At 36.6% G+C, this 21,651-nt stretch overlaps 1 protein-coding gene across 2 annotated transcripts in view; it reads left to right on the top strand.

Annotated features, from left to right (window-relative positions):
• The window catches only part of LOC121408165 (WSC domain-containing protein 2-like), a 73,892-nt gene that overhangs the window by 11,819 nt on the left and 40,422 nt on the right, over positions 1–21,651 (top strand). Inside the window, exons 1-2 of one of the 2 annotated variants that reach the window (XM_041599516.1) lie at positions 15,672–15,876; positions 17,730–17,850. In XM_041599516.1, coding sequence (XP_041455450.1) covers positions 15,699–15,876; positions 17,730–17,850 — 299 coding nt within the window. In that variant the 5' untranslated portion in view covers positions 15,672–15,698. Of the gene's footprint in view, positions 1–15,671; positions 15,877–17,729; positions 17,851–21,651 lie in introns of those variants that run through there. The other variant, XM_041599515.1, reaches the window with a different exon arrangement.

The following is a 21,651-nucleotide window of genomic DNA, read 5'->3' as shown; positions in this document are numbered from 1 at the left end:
TGGAAACCAATGTATTTATATGATTGATTGCAGGACATATTTAACGACTAATTTCACATAATGATCAATGCAATCAATCTTAAAATTACCCTCGCGATTAATTGTTAAGCTTTATGTTACAATGCCGTGTTAGGTATCTCGAGATGGTCGTCGTCAGTTATAGATGATAATACCATTTTCCCAGTCTTGATATTTGAATTTCATAGATGCAATGAATAATGTTTATAGCACTTCCGTACTTCCGAAAAGGGTATCAAATAATCCTTAAACCTTTCATTATGGCTTCGGACAATTCTATGTGCCATTTAAAATATTTTCCAAGTTAATAATTTAGAGGCAATTTCATTTTGTCTCTGAATTCATATCGATATGAACAAGCCGTTTCCGGTCTTCGAAATTATCTTTCCTAACTTTTAATTGGTCAAGAAGTTCTGATTTTTCACCGAACTTCAAACATTTCCTGCGGAAATAGTCGTGTGTATAAGCCCCCCCCCCCGTGGGAAAAAAATGATAAAAAAAATAAGCGCGACCGCAGCATAGCTACTTACCGCTTAAATTTCCTTCTTCCAAACCATATGGTAAACATGCAAAACCGATCTAATAATTAGTAGGTATGTGATTTCTATTTACAAATTAGGGCCTTACATTCGGAACTTGAAAGTGAATTATGAAATGAATTACAACAGTGGACTAACATTCACTTAGATTATAGATTTCAGATTTTGTTAATTTCTATTTCAAATGAAAAAAAATCAAACAAACATAACATGACAATGTGAATTATATTACAGGTATCAATGATAGTAGAAAAAAAATATAATTATGATTTTGCAGAAAGGTTGGAAACTTGATTCAAAATTGAATTTCGCTCAGTTAAGTAAACTAACATGACACATGTAAAAGTAAAACGGCGGGGCTTGCCAAGAAATTGTATGAGGGGCAATCTCCTGAATTTACATGTAGTTTCATTACGTGAACCGGTAGGAATTATTGTAATGATATATAACACCCGGTAAGAAGTATTATTTAGAAAAATCAGAACTTAAGAAGGACTGTATGAGAGATAAAACAGTCATTGTCATGAAAATAACAGAAAGAATTGGGTGAATAGAGATAGGTGACAATGTGAGAAGGTGCAGTGTCAATGTGGAAATGACATAAGCAAGTTAATGAATGAATCCAGAGGTAAATGAAGCGATGAATGAATAATCTAAAAATAATAAAGTACGGGTATTGATGAGCAGGTAAACCAAATTAAAACTGATTAAAATTTTAGAAAAAAGAATGCATGCTTATTTGGTATACCATAGTAGTCAATACATTGTGAAGATATAGATGAGAAAAACAGACAGTTGAATTTATCATCTATACCGGTATTTAAAATTGTAAAAAAAATCCCCAGATATTTTTATCAGGCTGGTCATGATTGATTATGTCTTGAATATCGTTAAAGAAGGGGGCGGCAGAAGAAGGAAAAAGAGAAGGCCGTTGCTGATATAGGGGGGGGGGGGATGGTCCACCCCATGGAAAAGAAGGGAGGGGGGAAGTAAGAGGTTAGGGGAGAAGGGGGTAATGGGAGGAGGGGATTGGGTGGGGGTGGGGCCTCACTTGAAAACCAGAGGGGGTTTGGGTCTCCACTTGAAAAACCCCAATCTGGGCGTCAACGATACACGATCCTGTATATGCCCTATTCTCTTCTAAAATTTGCCTCTAGAATGAAACCTGACAAGACCAAAGCTCATGAATACGAGTTTCTTTTCTCCTGTCAACAAGCTGACTCCTTTCCCGAGGATTTCATAAATAATACATGCAAGTTTGCATTGGCCAGAAGGATCATGACCGCCCTACTTAGAGATTTTGTAGCAAATACAAAATGTTAATTGGCATTTAAAAGATTCAATACTGAGCAGAAAAATAAAGCGACAGATCCGTTCGGGGTGCTTATAATTGTTAGAGTATTATTTAAGTTTTCTTGGATATGAATTTACTATTCATGAATGAATAATCACAGAATCCTCTTACAATTAAAATACCAAAATGTTGAAAATCCTTAGGTCCCATTTTAAAAATACGTTTCTATATATATATATATATATATATATATTCAAAAATGTGTTTCTAACTTTTGTTATATGCAAAACATAATTTTCTGGCATATTGATAAGTGGAACATGATGTTCTTTCTATAGGCTCACAAAATGAATGTTTCAGTTTCCGGAGTATTTTACTCCATTAAATGGGAACCAGAAGTGAAATAAATTGTGTCAACTATATTTTGGTACTACGACCGCAAATGAACCGTGATAAAAGGTTTCCATTTATTTTCGGCAAAAATAAACAAATTCCATTTAGTTACATAGGACCCTGCAAATGTTTTTTTTTTCATAGGGGGCACGATTGTGTAAAATTTTGCAAAGCGACCAAGCTTATTACTATTGAGGAGAGTTTTTTTTCACTTTATAGTTGTAAACGACGGATCAGGTGTACAATTCACCTGAATACTTGTGAATATTTGGCATATAAGTATGCTTTGTAAAATCTCTACCCCCCTCCCCCCCATCCAAAGCGTACGGCTCAATTATTTGTACTACAGTAATAGAACGGTGTCGAAATTCGTCGTATTTTACGATATTTTGGCAAAGCAATAGTAAAATTGACACTCTGGAAACGAGGCTTAAGGAAAGGATTGAATTAAGAAATCCGTATTCCACCGGTTTTCAACTTGCAACTCGTACCTGTAAAGACCAGACATTTCAAAATCAACATTTAAGACACGTCAAATTAACAAAACGTAGCCTATATTTTGATTACAGGCATAGACCTACTAACACCGTTTTAGCGTGTACTTCTCTTACTAGAAGTTCAATTTGTTTCTAACTTGCCGCTCAATGAAATTTCTATCATAATTATGAGTTATTACAGACATAATACTATTTCAAGGTATTGGCGAAATACACACGATCATGTAATCTGGTTGGAAATTGTGACAAATTATGCCATAGCATCAAACACAATATCATGCATTATTTTTCTACTATTTTAGTATAATAAACTTTACATTATTCATGCTACCGTAGTTGCCCTATGCTAGTTCGAATATAAAAATGCATGTATATTGATTGAGTAGGTCCATGGACTAACGACCCGCTGTATTTGCCCCTGTACTTGACACCATAATAATGTCACAATTTATATTACACTCATTACTACATGTGTTTTGTCTGGGTGCTTTATTAGGATTAAAGTCTAAAGTTCTTTTAATATAGGCCTAAATAATGTTTACCGACTAAACGTGATAAAATAAAGCAAATAAAGCATGCAGAGAGCATCCCGAAGAAAGGGGAGGGGGTATGGAGGGGTGGGTATATATAGGAAATAATCTTACTGAAAAACACCACCAAGACCTTGGGAATAGGCCGATAATTACTTTCAGACGGATATTTTAACTAGATTTCATCAAATAACTTCTAAGAAATAGCATATTAGTGTTCATTCATACACAACACAATAATATAAGTACGATTACTGACCTTCGTCGATATTTTCAATGTTAACAGCCAAAGCACAACCGTTATAGTTCAACCTCGTTCAAGAAAGAGAGAGAGAAAAAAAGCGAATAATCTGTGAACATGAAATTCAATACCGAATCGTATTTTACTTTCATAGGGATTTCCTGAACGTTTGATGCATTGAAATGGAACCATCAAACGCCATTCTAAGATCACTAACAAACAACAGTGCCTATTATCATGATCATTAACTATAAATTACCTGGAAAACAGTTACATTGAAAAGCGCATATATAGGTCTTTGTAAAAAAAAATAAACCAGGACAGCAGTTTTGGAACTGACGAAAAAAAATCAAGTTCAAGTTCAATGTTTTTATTTCCATATCAGTGAAAATCAAATTCATATTTACAACACATAACATTATAAATGCATTTCTAGTCATTAAATATTAACATACATAAAGAGAGCAGAAAAAATGCATTTCATAATTCATGTACAATAATATAGTAGATGAGGAAAAAGGGGGGAACTAAAAAGCGAAGCTTGTGGGTAAAATTTTCCCCCCAGGAACAAAAATTTAGTAGATTGTGTACACGAAGAAGATGATAAAAAATAGTTTAAAAAGAGTTACTAAGCAAAAACAAACACATCCACACCACACAGTCAATCACACAGGCATGGGGGGAGGTATTTGTGCCTAGACAATATTATTGCGCCTGGAACAAGTCACTCAAAAATTTGTAAATGATAAAAAAAAGGTTTCAAGTGGACCAGCTACAAAGAGAGAGAAAAATATGTATATATATATATGCATATTTAGTGACTATAAGTGGATAGCAAGCTTGATTTACATTTTTGTTTAAAAGAGTTTAAATAGCTGCATGATGTAACATTCACATTCAGAGTATTCCATATCCGAGGACCTTGATGACGGATTAATCTCGGTGAGCGATCATTTTCTACTTTTTAATAGTGTAATTTTGAACTTTGTCTGGTATTGTAAGAGTGAATATGCTTATTTTGCTGAATAATGAAGAGATATTGCTAGGTAATATTGTTTTTTTTTTAGTTTGAACAATAGAATATCAGTTTGGTTAGTATGAATACCAAAAATATTCAGCGTTTTAAGTCTAAAGAATATTGGTTGAGAATGGGCAAGGAAATGAGAAGATGTACAAAGTCGTAAAGCCTTTTTCTGAAGTTTGTGCAAGGGTTCAAGTTTTGTTGAACCTGTCAATCCCCATGCTATATTACAGTATTGTAAATAAGGAAGGATTAAAGAATTGTATAGCATTATCAGATGTTTTTCAGGAAGAATAGATTGGAGTTTAAATAAAATGCCTATACTTTTTGATACTTTCCTACATATTTCCAATCTATGCTCACTGAAATTAATCTTATCATCAAGGGTGACTCCAAGAAATTTAACATTTCTGGTCATTGTAAGATTGACATTATTCATAATTAAGGAAATATTCAATTGATTATGAACAGTATTTTTGTTTGAGAAATATAAAAACTTGTTTTTTCATAGTTGACAATGTTGTTGTCCATCTAGAGTCCCGAACTCAACTTCTGCTTTGATTCAAATACTTTTGACAAAGACTTCTTGGTTCTTCTTTGTCACGAAGGTTGTTTGACAACTATATCATTTATGCCTTTTGACAGCATTCTGTGACGCGGTGCGGAAACTTTTTACTCACTCCATTTTTGCGGCGGTAAAAATATGTAAGCAAACAGAATTATATCGAAATTCGGAGGAAAACAAGGGACGCCAAATGTTATTACCACGCTCGTGCACAAAATAATAGGTTTTTTTTTCAAAGCTGGACGATTTTTAATAGGTGACAATGAAAAGGGGAACAAAATTGCCAAATATAGGCCTATGTATTTCACATTATCATGAAAATGATTTAGGATGGAGAAAACATCATAATGTCTATAGATCCAAGTATGACTACTTGTTAGTGTTAATTTAGAAAATCTACGTTCGAGCATGGACAGTGTCTTTGTGCACCTTGTAATTACTCTGCTCACCTTTTCAGATGAAAAAAGAAAGGAAAAAGAAAGGCTGTTGAGGTTGCATTCCGTGAAATAATGAAATCTACAGCATTGGCGCTACATAATGTAAGGCGACTACCCCTGTGATTATTTAAGTAGTGAAGGGGGGGGGGGAGAAAAGGTGAAAGGAAGACTAGTTTAATAGGAAGAGGCCTCGTCCGTGTAATTATATAGGATATCTCATTCATTTGAGAAAAATATGACCTCACATTTAGGGTCACTCCCCCTCCCACCGGTCAAGTTTTCTTTGTGCGGCCCAGTGATCGATGTATCTATCTCGCCTCTTTTTTTAGATTTCATTCAACTGTTAGATGAAATCTCCAGTATATCTATATGTCTATCGATAATGCATTATATATAGCGCCATGAATAATCAATAATCCCCAATATAAGCCTATATAATTATGTATATACATGTAATTAACTGTAATGATTCATGTTCTTTCATGAACGCACATCTTGAATAGGAAAAAAGAAACAAACATATGTGAGGTTATGGCGTCATTCGCGTATAGCATCACCCGCTGTGATCTTAAAATGATAACTTTGGTGTTTGGTCCTTACTTTTGTTGACATATTTTTGTTCCAAAATTCAATTTCTTTCAAATCAAATTGACACCACTGCCATGCAGGGTTGGTTTTGCCTTTAAACTACATGTTTCACAATCTTGATCTGATTACTAAGACAAGCATGCATCGGGGTATGCATTTGAGTAATGGATAAAATACGGAGCAGATCTTCACAGCCAGCCCTGCTCGCCATCTCCGAGCCAGCCGGGCGTGTGGGTTTATCAAGTCTTTTTACGCCCCCCCTGACTTCACCAATGATCAGGGTTTAATCCGGTAGACATAGGGGAAAGCCATGAGGAGGAGAAGGGGTGAGGTTTCGGTGATTTGGCTACATATAGAGGAAATGGTTGACTCAATTTGAGGCACTGTAAGGTTTGGAGGATAATTAATGAAAGAAGATATATATATCAAATTTGCACATGGATACTATTTTAGCGACAGTTTTTTGGCAAGATACCAAACTCTTATATGTTCTGTATGTTTGTATACACAGAGGCAGTGTAGGATTGCTTATGCTGGAAAGCACAGGAAAGTATAATTTTCTTGGTTAAATCAAATAAGACTGTATTATTTTCCCTGAAGTTAAAGTCGCGAGCGAGCTTGAGTCCAAGTCTGACTGCCATTCAAAATACACCCAGGCCTATAGGCCCACATGCTGTATTCGATTAGTTTCCATGGTGTCCCGTATTTAATACAGCGACCAAGAAAATATTAAATTAGGTGTTCCTTCATTTAAAAAAAAGGAACACTGAAGTTTTAATGTGATGCCAAAATCAACATGATCAAATTTCCTTTTGATAAATCCAACCATTATCATGTTGAATATAGCATGTTAAAAATAATCGATAACACTTTTTTTACAATGTCGTTACTTATTAAACTCATCGACCATCTTAGTTTAAGTTTTCAGAGTATATTTAAAAATAATTTTGACAATATGTTACACGTTTTATACGCGAAAATTGTATGGATGATTTGCCCTTCAACAAGTACAGAACCAATAGAAAAAATGAAACCTAATTACAAAAAGGGGAGAAAATTGACTTTTCTTAAAATGCCATTCATTTTTAACCTGGCTGTATACATTTGGAATACTGGCAGATACAATAATTATCAGATCTTATAATATTATCATACTAAGACCCACTTTATATATTCTCAAATACTGATTGGTCTAACCATCATATGGTCTAACCCTAACGTGGTCTAACTTTCATTTAGTCTATGCTTAGTTGGTCTATTTTCAACTGCGTCTACCTATTTTGTTTACTTTGTCAATTATAACCATATTGACTTAGCAATGTAAGACCAACATGACCAAGTGGATGTTAGAAGAAATGAGTGTCGCGTAGGTGGAAATTAAGGCCTGGTTACACCGCCAGAACTTTGCTTGAGCGTTCCTGGAGAGGTGGGGAAAAATCAGCACCGCTCGTTACCGTTCACCACCGTTTAACAGAAGTTGACCCTCTTTAAGGCAACGCCGTATACGCTTGGCCACGGCTGATGGTGCGCTCCGAAAGCTTCGGGCTAAATAAAATATTGCGAGCGGTGAGGAGCGGGCAATATTCCAATCCGGCAAAGTTCAATCACCACAGCTCCAACAACGCCCAGTCAAAGTTTGGTACCGCTAGACGCAAGTTCGTGGCCCGGGTTCGTGGACGCTTGGGTAATAGGCCAACGCAGAAATCTTGAACACTGGACCACCGCTGCTTCGCCAGCTTTGCCCGGGCGGTGATTAAACGTTGAACAACTTTGGTGGAGCAGTTTTAAGCGTTGAAGCAGCGATTCATTGCGGTGATGAACTTTGGTTTGGCGTTGTATGGAGGCATCAGAGAGGGACCAGCGTTTGGCTATAAATACGGGGAGAAATTGACCAGGAGCCCATTTTGAATATATCAGAACTTCAGTCAAAGCGATCCGTTCAGCTCCGTGACCGTAGTCAAATTGGTATGCAGCTAAACCAACTTTTAATCCCCGCCGAGCCAAAGCCCGCATGCGTTGAACGCCGCTCTATCAACGCTCGCGTCACCGCTAAACCAACGCTAAAGCAACGCCCGTGTTTTCGTTTTTTTTTCCATTTTGTGCGCGGTGACGAGCGTTGTCAAAATTTGGCCCCTCTCCCTACCGTTCAAGGAACTCTCCAACAAAGATGGGGCGGTGTGACTAGGCCTAAAGGCAAAATGATGAATTGTATAAAAAACAATTGGGCCAAATACTGAATTGACGCACTAGTTATACAGACGTAACGGAAAGTCAACGAAGAGTGTATAGGCCAATTGGTATAATTTAGCGTTTATCTCACTATTGTAACGCAACTATGGATATGCAATATATTCGCCATGAATTGTTCAGTCATTCCTTTCCAGATCTAACCAATAAATACCAACAATATATCTATTTCGTATATTCTAACCACAAAGACGATTGAATATCTTGTAACACTTTTAGTTCGTTGATTGTAATATCTTTGTCGATTGAAATACAAAAAATCTCGTAACGGTTGAATGACATATGTAATCTTTCAATAGCGTGAGTGATGCATGGTTGATTGTATCCAAGCGTATAGGCGTACTTGTATATTAAGATAATTACTATCACGACGATTGATTGCTCCTCACCATCCTACACTTAAGTGGATCGGTTTAAAATGGCTGCAAAAGTGTAAAGTTTGGAGAGGCAAATATTAATAGGCTCTGTCATGTCTGTATTCAGGTGTGAAGTAGCGTTCGAAAATTGCATCGTTACGTGAAATGGGTAATATACATGTAAATGTATTTTGCATACGAGGATATGATAATGAACTGACCTTTTTATCAAATATAATCTACACAATATGTGGCATTAAGTCTGTATGGTTTACTCGTAGATTTCGATCGTATATATAACTTTTTTTGCTTTTTATTTTGTTGTTATTTGGTTATTCTAAATTTATAATCACAATTACTCATTTTTACAAAGATCGAGGGGGATGGTGTTGAATTAGTACATACTCAAGGACGATGGCAAATTGGCAATTCTTTCACCGATGAACTCACATCCACATGTAGGTTTAAATGCTATCCATTCAATCCTTTACAATCAGGGGAGAATGAATCACCTTCTTCATGGTTGCCTCAAAACTCAGTCAGGAAATTACAAGTGACCAGTCGTTAACTTAAAGTTCCTCACCGCCCAGGGATTATTTCAATTGAAAGAAGACTAAGGGAGAAGAGGAATGATCATTATTACGATTTCCACAACTAATTGACACGCTAATAGATCTTGGTTGTCAATATTATCACCTGTTTGCAAAACAATATGTTTGATTGTGTTATATTCATTATAAACATATACCTCAAAAGACTTCCCAATTCAGTGCTACAATATTTTTCTCATTTAATAAAAAACGGATTTAGTGCGTTTTGCAAATGAATGTTCATTACGTTCGTATTCATGCATTGCAATGTCGTTTTCCAGTTTGTCAAGGTGGGCTTTACCGATGTTATAATGTATTTAATGCGTTACGCTCCTCCGAATGTGAATAGGTTCTGAATGTAAAAAAAAAGAGTTATTTGCAAAAGACGCCATATCCTCTGATAGCGAGAATTAAATGATGGTGATAAGTGTTTTTTTTTCACCTATGCACGAAAATATATTGGATACATATATTTACAACTTAAAGACAATCTGAATTTGATTTATGACAAGCAATGCACTTTTTAACATGCTTGATATACAATAAATACGTATTAATTGTTGTTAATAAACATGTTCTCTATTACGAGACTCGGAGACTTACTGCCTATTGGGAATATTGTCATCTATGTTTTAATCTCTTGATTGCTATTATCCATTGAGATTGTTGAATAAAATGTACTAGTCATTGTTAGATTATGACTATTGTGTTCTTACAATTGACAGATGGATAAGTTCGAAATGTAATTAAGAATCACTTTTGGAGAGAGATAGGGGAAAGAGTTATTATGGATGATGCTACAGAGGCAGGAAGGGGGAATCACCCACCGGGGGGAGGGACGGATCAAAATATTTTTTGGAAAATTTAAAAAATATAGGGAAAAAATACGTGAAGACAACTATTAGCGATGTAAATCTAAAATACCCCATCTCATATCAAGTTAATGAATAATACCTCTATGTCATCTTACCACCCCCTAATGTTAACTACCATTACGCCATCCCTGGATTGTAAGTCATCAGTATCTTCGCTGAGGTGCCGTGGCCGAGTGGTCGAAGGCGCCTTCCTATCCATGGAAAGTCCGGGGTTCGATCCCGGCCGCGACACCTATGCCCGTGAGCAAGGCATTTAATCTACAATGCTCTTTTATCCTGCTTTCAAATAAATGGAAATGCTATACATGCATTATTGGTAACTAGATGTGCATTTTTTTAAAGTATCTTAGCTGATGATAATTAATTCTTCGTATGTAAACTATATTGGTAACACAATCATATAGAAATTATATGATGCATGTTTGTAACATACAAAATGTTTGAAATGTCAATGCCATATGAAATGATTTGACAATAATTGGCTAATCATTAACGGAAGTCCAACACTGAAATCAGCTAGAGGCCAGTATTGAAACTATTGTGCTACAAGCTACAAACGTGAAGTAACTTTTAATTCTTGTAATTTCGCTCCATTTTGTCCCATTTTGTTTGTTTCAAGCTTTTTCAATGTGTACAAAGTGACATATTTTATGTATGATTAAAGAAAATGTGTAGAAGACCAATGAAAAAATTATCATCTTGTAGAAATGGTTGTGTGAAATACATCACTGTATTCATCGTAATAACGAATATCAGGGGACATGCTACAGGGGGCAACAGCCCATAATGATTGTCAAGTTGTAAACTAATAGGATAGTGATGAAAAAACACAAGTATATAAGATTAGGGTAGTTTATTATGTTAGATTTTTTTTTGACGTGAGGTGCTTTTGGAAATAGCAGTGACCTTGAGCGTTTTATATTTTTGTCACGTTATGGTCATTCTGCTTCATATCACCCTTATACCCCGATCCTGATGAGCATGCGTTATAAACACACCATAGATCTTACGTTCACAAGCCATATATACATATTTATGACAAAATCGAATGAGGAATTACCCTCCCTCCATTTTCATGAATCTTTAGCATATTTCCCGATGTTATTGATAAACAGTTTATTTTGACACAAAGCCATAATGTGTGACAAAATAACCAGCGCGATAGCAAATGTTACTCTTAATCAAGAGCATGGAAAGGGGAAGGACTTTCGACGCCAACAGATTTCGCCTTGATCCTCAAGAACTTGTCGTACGCTGGCCTGTACAGCAATTTTCTCTCACCGAAAGTAAACGGACACTTCTGTTTGAAATACCCCTCAAATTGTACGGTAAATAATCTCCATCAGATTATCAGTATATAATATTCATTTCAATAAGCTGTCCTCAACCTAGCATTATAGTGAGGACAGCGACAGCCCTTTAAGCTTCATTCGACGAGATGTGAGGCAGCGACGGAATAATTTCTGCTCCATCTCACTCACTTTCTGCTTCATGATTCATTAAATAAGGGTCATAATCTGCGATAATCTCTCTTCACTTTCCCCCTTAAATTTCTCATCTTTCTCCCTCTCTCTCTCTTTTTCTCTCTCATGTTTTCTCTTTCTCCCCCTTCTTCTATCCTTACTCGTCTTCTGTCTCTCTGTCTTCCCCTCTTCTCTCTCACCCTTTTCCGGCTCATGCTCACCCCCCTCCCCCACCTCTCTCCTTTCTCCCCAACTCACCATCTCTCTCTTCCTCTCCATCTCCATATCGCATGATTGCATCTGATATTAAGCATCTTCCATTCTATCACGCATCATTTGTTGCCATCAGGAAAGCAGGTGATTGCGGACCTCTTATGAGTAAAATCTTCCATTCTTTGATCGATACACACAAATGTGCAAACTAAATGTTTTAGATATGACTTGGCGGATTAGACTCAACGAGAGTATTATCTCTGCACTTGAACTCCAATATTCCCTTCCCTGTCTCGCAATGTTAACTACGCATAAACTTAAAGCGATGGTCTAGTTTATGTTTTATAAACTATTCAATATCATCTTGTCTATGAAAAGAGTATTAAAAATGCATAAAATGTGTTTACTATCTTGGGAGTGACGCCAGAGTTCACTCGAAGAGTGGTATGCGAAATTGCGCATTCATATTTTCTTAGCAGTCGGGTAAAGTACTGTTAACCAATCCATTTGTCTTTTTGGTATATTAGAAATTGTGATAAATATATAAAAATGTCTAGGAATATAAAAAAATGTAAATGGTGCTGCATTTTTAGGCGTTTATTATTCCATGACATTACCTATCGAGAAATATTGTTGATTGCCTTCATGCTGTGTTTTCACATCACACAGTGAAATTAGTTTTACCTGAAGGTTTTGAGATCTATCATTTGGGCAAACCGTTTCATTTTAATGTGCCATGCTTCGTCAAGAATATCACTAGATGCATCAATAATTGGAATGAATACCTTAATAGGATTAAACCGAATTATAATTATTTATATTCACTCTATCACCCCAAGAAGACGTATCCTACCAGTAAAAGCAACACTTTGAAAAATGATATCCGTCCTTGCAAAATTTACTGGTATATATCCAAGTTATCGTCACTTTCCTGTGGCATCGAAGATGATGATTGTGCAAGAACTGAACGATTAAAACAATTTTGGAAAATACGACACTATCGGGGATCGGGGGGGGGGGGCGTTTCATCAATATTTTCGTCCGACAAGTTGTCAGATCTGACAACTTTCCTGGATTCTGATTGGTTGAGAAGCACTGTTACTATAGTAACTGTCGGATAAAACAGGACTTGTCGGATAAAACGTCTGACAAGTCCTTTCATGAAACGCTCCCCAGGTTTGAATTTATCATGACACAATGATTCCGCTCTGTTTAATACATACATGACGTCTCTTCGGACTGTGCTCTCTGACGTGGTTAAATTAAACATCTATTGAAAACATTGTAGCTACAAGAAATGTTCTTAGAATGTCTGAAAATACAAATATATTTTTACAACTAGTAAGGGTAAAAATGATAATTCATGTTTGATTCTTACTACACAAAACTCAAAGAACATGGCACCTCCCTTAAATATCAAGTCCACCCCAGAAAAATGTTGATTTTAATAAATAGAGAAAATCAAACTAGCACAACGCTGAAAATGTCATCATAATTGGATGTAAAACAAAAAAATTATGACATTTTGAACTTTCGCTTATTTTGAACAAAACAGTGATATGCACAACTCAGTGACATGCAAATGAGACAGTCCATGATGTCCCTCACTCACTATTTCTTTTATTTTTTATTGTTTGAATTATACAATATGTCATTTATTATAGATTTGACAATAAGGACCAGCTTGACTAAACCATATATCAAACAATGCTAATTTCACATGTTCATGGAGGAATTAATCGTTGTTTCACTGAGGAGAAAATTAGAATATTTCGTATAATAAAATACAAAAGAAATAGTAAGTGGATGGTGTCATCAGTCTCCTCTTTTGCATACCGACCAGGATGTGCATAATAACTGTTTTGTGAAATTAAGTGAAACTTTTAAAAGTCATAACTTTCTTATTTTACATCCGATTTTGATGAAATTTTCATTGTTATGCTTGTTAATTTTTTCTCTTTTTATTCAAATCAACTTTTTGTTGGGGTGGATTTGTCCTTTAACGAGGTTACTTATCCCAAACTTGATGGCCAGGTGGTATCTGGCCTAATGAAGCGGGGGGGGGTAATCGGAGTGTCATTCTCCATATAGGCAGCACTCCCTTCTGGAAATCTCTTAAATTTTTTTTTTACTTGTCAAATTTGTCCTGAACCAAAATCACCAAATTTTGTAGCAACCACCCCCTTTTTTTGGCTTGTCAAATCTAAACCAGCACTCCATGTTAAAAATCGTTTCCAGGGTCCTGCCTCATGAACGGTGGTGGGTTGGACCCCTCCTGATTGTCGTACCATAAAGACTCTTGAAAATCATGAATATGGGACCTCCTATACCATCGACCATCTACATGATCTCACCAGTCTCATGGTATATCATAATACTTTATTCATTCAGTGCTCGCTGATGGAAGACCAGATTATAAGCTGAAGTCTTCGATCTTGGTAAATAAGGTTTATTGTTCATTTATTACTATGTTCTTAGTGCTTGTTGTCAAATCATCTAGGCTATATATAGGTCAATATGTGTAACTATAACTTAGCCTGCAGCAAAATATTTACAATTTGTATATAAGATTGTTTGCAAAATTATGCCGCAATTGAATGATCATAAATGATTATACACATGAAAATCAGTTCATTTGTTTGTGTACAATAACAGAATCTTTGTCATGAATATGAAGATGAAACTTTACATATATTAAAATTTATATTTTGTCTTGACTTAAAAGCCCGATGAATTACAATCACGGAAAACAAGCCGTTTATCTTATGTTACTATTGTGGAAATAGCTTTAATTACAGCGACATTTTACCCGTTAAACCCTCGTAATCACGTAGGTAAACAATACGATCCCTGATTTTATTACAGATCCATACTTGCTTAATTTTTACACGAGGGAACATCCCAGCTTTACATCGAAAAGAAATATATTAAAGGTTCGTGCAAGTAATTGTTGACTTATGGCCAACGCTGACGAAAAAATTATACGGCATTTGTATTTGGGGGTAATATCAGATTATGAACATTAAGAGCTAAATATACTCTTCTGCTTGCAGAAAAATTCGATTCTTTACTGTGTTGTATTGCCATGGCAGCTGATTATGTTGACTGACTCGTGCATTTTTGGTGATTTTGATGGTTGTGTGTTAATTACTCTGGTTAAGTACATACACGATATCATCATCAATCACAGGAGTGCTCTTCCCAATCGTTAATGAAAATCATATATATGAGGCTAATTTTTCTGCATTAATGGTGTTCTCGACCTGAGCACACCGTGACTGTTTGTGCCATCTCATTGTGCTAGCCATAGGCCTACGCATGGCATGTTATCACATCATACAAGTACAGCCGTGTAGTCTGTAGAAGACAAATGATAAAGTCTGATTGGACTTCACATGCCGACTAGTACCAATCGATGTTGGTTTACAGCTTACCCAGGAATACAGATTGGAAGATGTTATCGTTATGATGATCGGAAGCCAGTGTTTAATCAAATTTCCTCAAATTTTTCTTTGTTGTGATGGTATCGACCATGCAGTTTTAAACCGCCTCTACCCCTTTAAGTTGTGGCCATCAACTGGAGAGGGTTTTGAGGTGTCTCCACGGTTAAAGAGACCGATACAATCGCGTCGAAGCGTGGAACTCATCTGTTGCCAGGCCCCCCTTTCGGCGTGGTAATGATGCATTTCCTGGAGAGCCTCGTTGTTTACCCCCTTCCATCCGGAACTCAAGGAGGATACTTCACCCTTTGAAGAACACTCACTCTGTAAAGCAAGGGATATACTACACATGATGTATCCATACAGGAGAACGTCTAACAAGAAGGCAGGCATGGAAAGAAAGACCCGCCGAGGAGATATAGTTTGTTGTGTGCTATGGAATCAGCCATTTCTTATGTTTGTGGTCATCGTTTTCTTGTTGCTTATGTCTGCAGCAATTCTTCATACCTCCTTACCCTTCTCTCCTTTCGGGCAGGGGTTTTGTGCTGAGACACTTGTACTACAAAAGCGTACGTACTATGTACAGTAATTTAACGTGTATATTCCATCTTTATCATTCCACCCAACCTTTCTTCGTTCTTCCCTTTTTACCCCCCCCCCCTTATATTTTGTTCTCTCTCTCCCTCTGCCATGCATGTTTGCCTGTCATATTTTGTTTTCTCCGAATCTATTAAATTTTGTTGCCCATCTTTCCTTTTCTAGCTCTTACTCTTTCATATCTCCCCTCAACTTTCTCCATCGCTTCGATCCTTTAGTTATGTTTACCCAATGATTTAATTCTCTGTACCTTTATCTTTGCTCTTATTTCTCTCTTTGCCTCCTCCGCCTATCTTGTCAATCATATAGCAATCTCTTCTACCTATCTTCCCCACATTTCTTCAATTTTACCATTTCCTTCTTATTTTACCGGGCCTTTCATGGATCTTAACTGTGGAGCGTTAACGATTATTGCCCTAATAGCCTTCACGTTCCATATACTACCCCATGTTAGCTATATAGTCAATTTTACTTCACTTAGCGTATATTTATGGTGTTTACACTTAGGCAAAGTCGTGAGCAATACTTTATAGAGTTAAACCTTCATGTCATTAAGGCATGATCGGTCTATCATAATCATACTTGATATATGTAGTTCATTCGAGCACCGTTTAAGCTGTCTGTACATTAAGATACGATGTGGAATTGGTCAAAACCAAGTCTGTCGAAAATTGACAACACGATTATCAATACGTGGGCACGTGTAAGAATCAAAGCCTAGGAAAAAACCCTGAGACTGCCTAAGTACGGAGATTGTGTATTTTCTGCCAGCACCAACGGACACAATGATATTTATCATACGCGTGTTGATTTTGTAAGATTCTCTTCGAATTTATTTTCTGATCGTTGCAAGAGGGTTTATTCTTTTAAGCATTTTGCTTATACCTTTGCTTGTACGGCAATGTAAACGAAGTGAAATTTCTTGTCTGTAGATGCCTTGTTTGCATCCAGCCTGTCTAGAAAGTGCGAAAATGTGATGGCCAGAAGTTATAATCAAGTTGATAATAAGAGACTGAAAAGATACATGATTATTGAGATATCATAAATATCTTGACCAGTAGCGTACGCATGAGGGGGGGGGGGGGGGTTACAGCTGTTCACCCTCCCCCTTCAATTTTGTTGATACCCCCCTAAGAATTTAAACCCTTCTAATTATTTTGTTGAAGTTTTTTTTTTGCTTGTCACAATTCTTTTGGGTAGGAAAAAAGTACATCCTAAAATTGTTGAAGACTTTTTTTTCAACATTTCAGTCAGCTCCTTTCGTTGGGGTGACAAAGCGTTGAAGGATGGCAATCCCATGTTTGATTTAGTCTATCACGTAATATCACTAACATATCATTAGCATTTAAAGTATTGTTTCTGACGGATGGTCTGGGGGTGAGTACCTCCTGAGATTCTTCTGGGAATACACTTTCCGGACGAATAGAGTTTTCATGGAGAATTCGTTTCCCGGACCACATCTTGGGTGTAGTATGTTGTTTTAATGTTTCGAGAATATGCATTTCATATCTTTGGATTTGGCATTCTTCTATATCGTATTTCATTATACATGATTGTTTTACAATACTTCTTTTCCGGATGTATAATGTTGTTGAATAATGGATAGACCGTCAAAAATATGTTTCTGCCACATTTACGAATATATTTTCAGCTAATATTAGTCGGTCCCTTTATGCCATAGTTCGAGTAAATAGCAACTTTCCCATATATAATGGGTAATCTTTATTACACCATATATTACAACAGATTTTTTATACCTGAGAATTTTCACCTTTAACCGATTGTTAATGATTTATTTTGCATTGTTTTTGTGTTTACTTTGCAGCTTCCTATGTCGGCTGTTTTCCAGATGCAATACAACCGAATCAGCGAACACTTAAAGGAGCCTTTACCACTGATCTTCGAAAGATGACAATTGAAACGTGCCTTTCATACTGTACTAAAAGGTGAGACAGTTCATCTTCATTCTCAGAATATCAAAACGTGCAGACGAGACTAACCATTAATGAAGAATGTCTGTACAAATAGGGCAACACCACCAACCACAAAAACAGCTATGAAGGAAGGTCGCAGAAAAGCACAGATTACCGCGTTTTGTAGGCCTATACCAACCGCCACAAAATATTATGCCTTACCATGTTGTGCCACTGTTAATATCTCATTTAAACGATCGTTATTAGTCTCAATTAGTGATTGTTTTTGTATGTTAATGAAAATTCAACTTATGTTTTAAATGTCATGTTTTGTCATACATGAAACATCTATTTCTCTATTCCTCTTTCTACGAATTGGCGTTGAAGTCACGAATGTACCATCATCCGATGCGTGTCGGATGGTGTTCTAAACTGTTATGAATAATTTTCATCCCAGCCTCATCCAGAATTCATGGGTTACGTGTCGCATGCAACAATCGAAAGCGACATCAAATTAAACCTCAAATGATTCGTTCACTATTATCAAATGTATCGGAATATATTTGTTCATCAAGCGTGTCTTCCGCTCAAAATAATCTACCTTTTACAGCACCGAGCGTTTCATCATCAGAGCGTAATGAAATCAAGGCAGTATAAGGCGTATAAATTAAGACATTCTTAAAGAAGAGGCCATGAGTATTGACATTTTAAATCTGGGAATATTTCATGAACGCTGTTTTTTCAAGTCTGTCATCTTTTTCTTAAAACTCCGTATGGAACATATGCATGGAACATACAGAAATTATTGACAATGACCCCAGCACCAGGGTACTCTGAGAAGAGATGGGGGAGGTGGGGTGACCCAATAGAGAGTTCGATTCATGTTTTTTGACAAGGATATTTAAATTACAAGAGCAATTAATCTGCGTCTTATATATTCTTCTTCGTCTTAATTCCCCCTTGTTATTTTTTTACATATCAAAATTGTCACGGTGGCCACCTCTGGCTGTGGAAGGTTCCATAATATTCGCTCTGTTACAGTTACTCCCTGGGAAATCATCAAGCTAAATCACACACAATATCCTCAAGTTGAATATTTATTACGAATCAAAATCATATTCTGAATCAAATCTCATGCGACCCTAAAGCTGCTGAATGTGTTGGATGGGAGTAATGGCATTATTTTTATATGGCCAACGAAGTCTTCAAACGCTCTGGTATTTGAAATAAATGAGAATAAAATGTCTTTAAATTTTCGGGTGGAACATTCCATGTTTCATTGAATATAAGCTGAATAAGATCTACATATTCTAATAATGACGTCACAAAGATACAGACAATATATCAACATGATACGAAGTTACGAACGTGGTGCCAATGAAAAGTTTTATCCGGCATTAGTAATGTACTATTTCAGATATAATGTATTTTGGAGGGGTTTTCATTTTGAAAATAATGCAAATTTTGCTGTAAGTTTGATAACAATTTTCCGCAAGTTCAGCTATACGATCAACGCCTGTTTGGATGTCATTAAATCTGCCACACGTTACTTAATTAAGCATCGTCATGGTGATGCATGATTACCAACTTATTTGTGTATTTCACCCTTCGCTTTGGCTTGGCTTTGTTACTAGATAATATTCCATGGCAGAATGAATAATATGAATCTCGCACAGCCATGACAGTGAATACGTTAAACACGCTCATTCTGGCCCGAATATCTGTGAGTAAATGCATACGCAGTAAGCTCTCATTATCACCACTTTCCTTGTTGGTTTTTGTATGTTTAGAATTGGACGCAATAAACCGGTAAATCAAAGTGTCGGGTATGATTTAAAAAATAATTAACGTTCAGATTGTTATGATAACAGCACTTCGAATAACTTTGGCCTGAAGGCAAGTGCAATATGATGAACAGATTATACGTTGACAGAAGTCAGGTGTCCAGGTTGAGCCCGCACGTGTCTGTATATCAATATCTCCCACACTTACACTCGCAATTAAGTTCTCTCATCCGTACACTCTCACCCAACACTCTAAGACACACACACACACCTCCACCCACACATGCACGCACCGTTGATAGATGTCTACACGATGTCCTTGCAATATCTCACCATCCCACACCCACAATGATGTTCTGGTTACATCCTTAACGCACATGAACACAATCTGGCCCCCACAACTCACAACTCAGAACACACACACACGCTTAGATGATATTGATAAATGCTGGATCTTTGGTAGATGTAGAAGTAGTGTGGTATATGCGTGTGTGGTGTGGATGATTGTAAAAGTTCTATACCTTTTCGGTCAGGTAACCCGTCCGCAAGTGAGCGTGAAGAATATTTTCAAAAGCCACAAACACAAACCGACCCAAGCAGATAAATGGCGGTTGTTCAACACGTGAGAATACTGGTTCACGGAGGTTCGTGGTTCGAATCTTCGGTCACGTCTTTCAGATTGTGACCTTCAAATGTCGGCCAACAAACGTGCACAAAATAATTTTCCATTGTTACAAGTCTGAACAAATCCAACTACACATATTCGATCAACTTCTCCCCTACACACAGTACATTCGTTTATGCATAATAATTTGTTTTCTAAATAAGCTTGATTTATCTGAAACGAAGTGTTGCTAAATGTCGGGGAGAGTCAACGAAAAAGGAATAATTTTAAACTAAGAAACATCTTTATCATTAATTTATTTGATACATTGTTGAAAATGGCATTTCTGCTTCTAATTCATTAATTCCCTTGATAAATTGAAAGCCCATGTCTGTATTGCAGCCACGTCGGTAAACACACGAGTCATAAAATGCAGGTCAATGAAGTCTTACCTTGCATTCTGTGGAGGGTTAACATTTAGTGGTCAACAATAATCACTCTTTCAACGTCACTGAAATCAGCGACCTTTCGAACTATCAAAAACATTTGCGTAATTTTGAATTTGTATAGGCATTTTCAGCGAAATTTTAATTGATTTTTCTTAGCATCTCACGGGTTTTTCATCTTTTACATGATTCAAAATTCATCAAACTTTTGAAATTTTTAAGAGGACTACCGTTTTTTGTCCGTAAGAGTGGACCAGATCCAAAAAGTTAGACACCTAGAAAATATGCCTTCCTACACCACCGTTTCCATCCAGCGAAATCCATTCAAATTCATACTCATATATACCCAAGAATGTGCACATAGCAATATTCCAAATGGAAATGCATACACATGCAAAGATCAACCCGACACCTACCAACACACTCGGCAAGAGAGAAGCGACGCCATGTCGCCTGAGAACTGCTCAGAGACAGGTGAAGTTGTATGTACGGTGCAGAACGGCACCTCTATCCGGTTTCACTCTAAGCCTTCATTGATCTAATTAGGGAGGAAATTGTGGCCTCCTACTGCTCTTGATCGGCAACTCGTTCTTTTCTTCCCGCTATTTGGCCCGAGGCATATCCAGGAAGAAATCGAATGGGTTGGTAGAATCTACGGGTAGCGCAGTTGGACCATACATCACTTTAAAAAATGAAAACGAATCACATCGAAGCTTCACAGAGCTTTAAAGTGCCGTCTGTTTATTGAGGTAAAGAGATATTTTATCCTGCGATGTTGACTTAATAGCTTTATTATGTCGACTCGGCGAATAGGTTATCTTGCCGTGTTGACTTTTGAATATCAGTAAGTTGATGTGATGACATCTCATCTCGCCAAGTAGAATAATGTCGTCATTGCTATAGATACATGTAACTACCCATGACGTCATGTCGATATGTAACCTTTACAAAATCAACTTGGTGTTATCTCTCCATGTCGACATGTAGTCCTAATCTTTTA

Source organism: Lytechinus variegatus, chromosome 2, assembly GCF_018143015.1.
Source record: "Lytechinus variegatus isolate NC3 chromosome 2, Lvar_3.0, whole genome shotgun sequence".
NCBI lineage: Eukaryota > Metazoa > Echinodermata > Echinoidea > Temnopleuroida > Toxopneustidae > Lytechinus > Lytechinus variegatus.
This window is presented reverse-complemented; position numbering and strand designations above follow the sequence as displayed.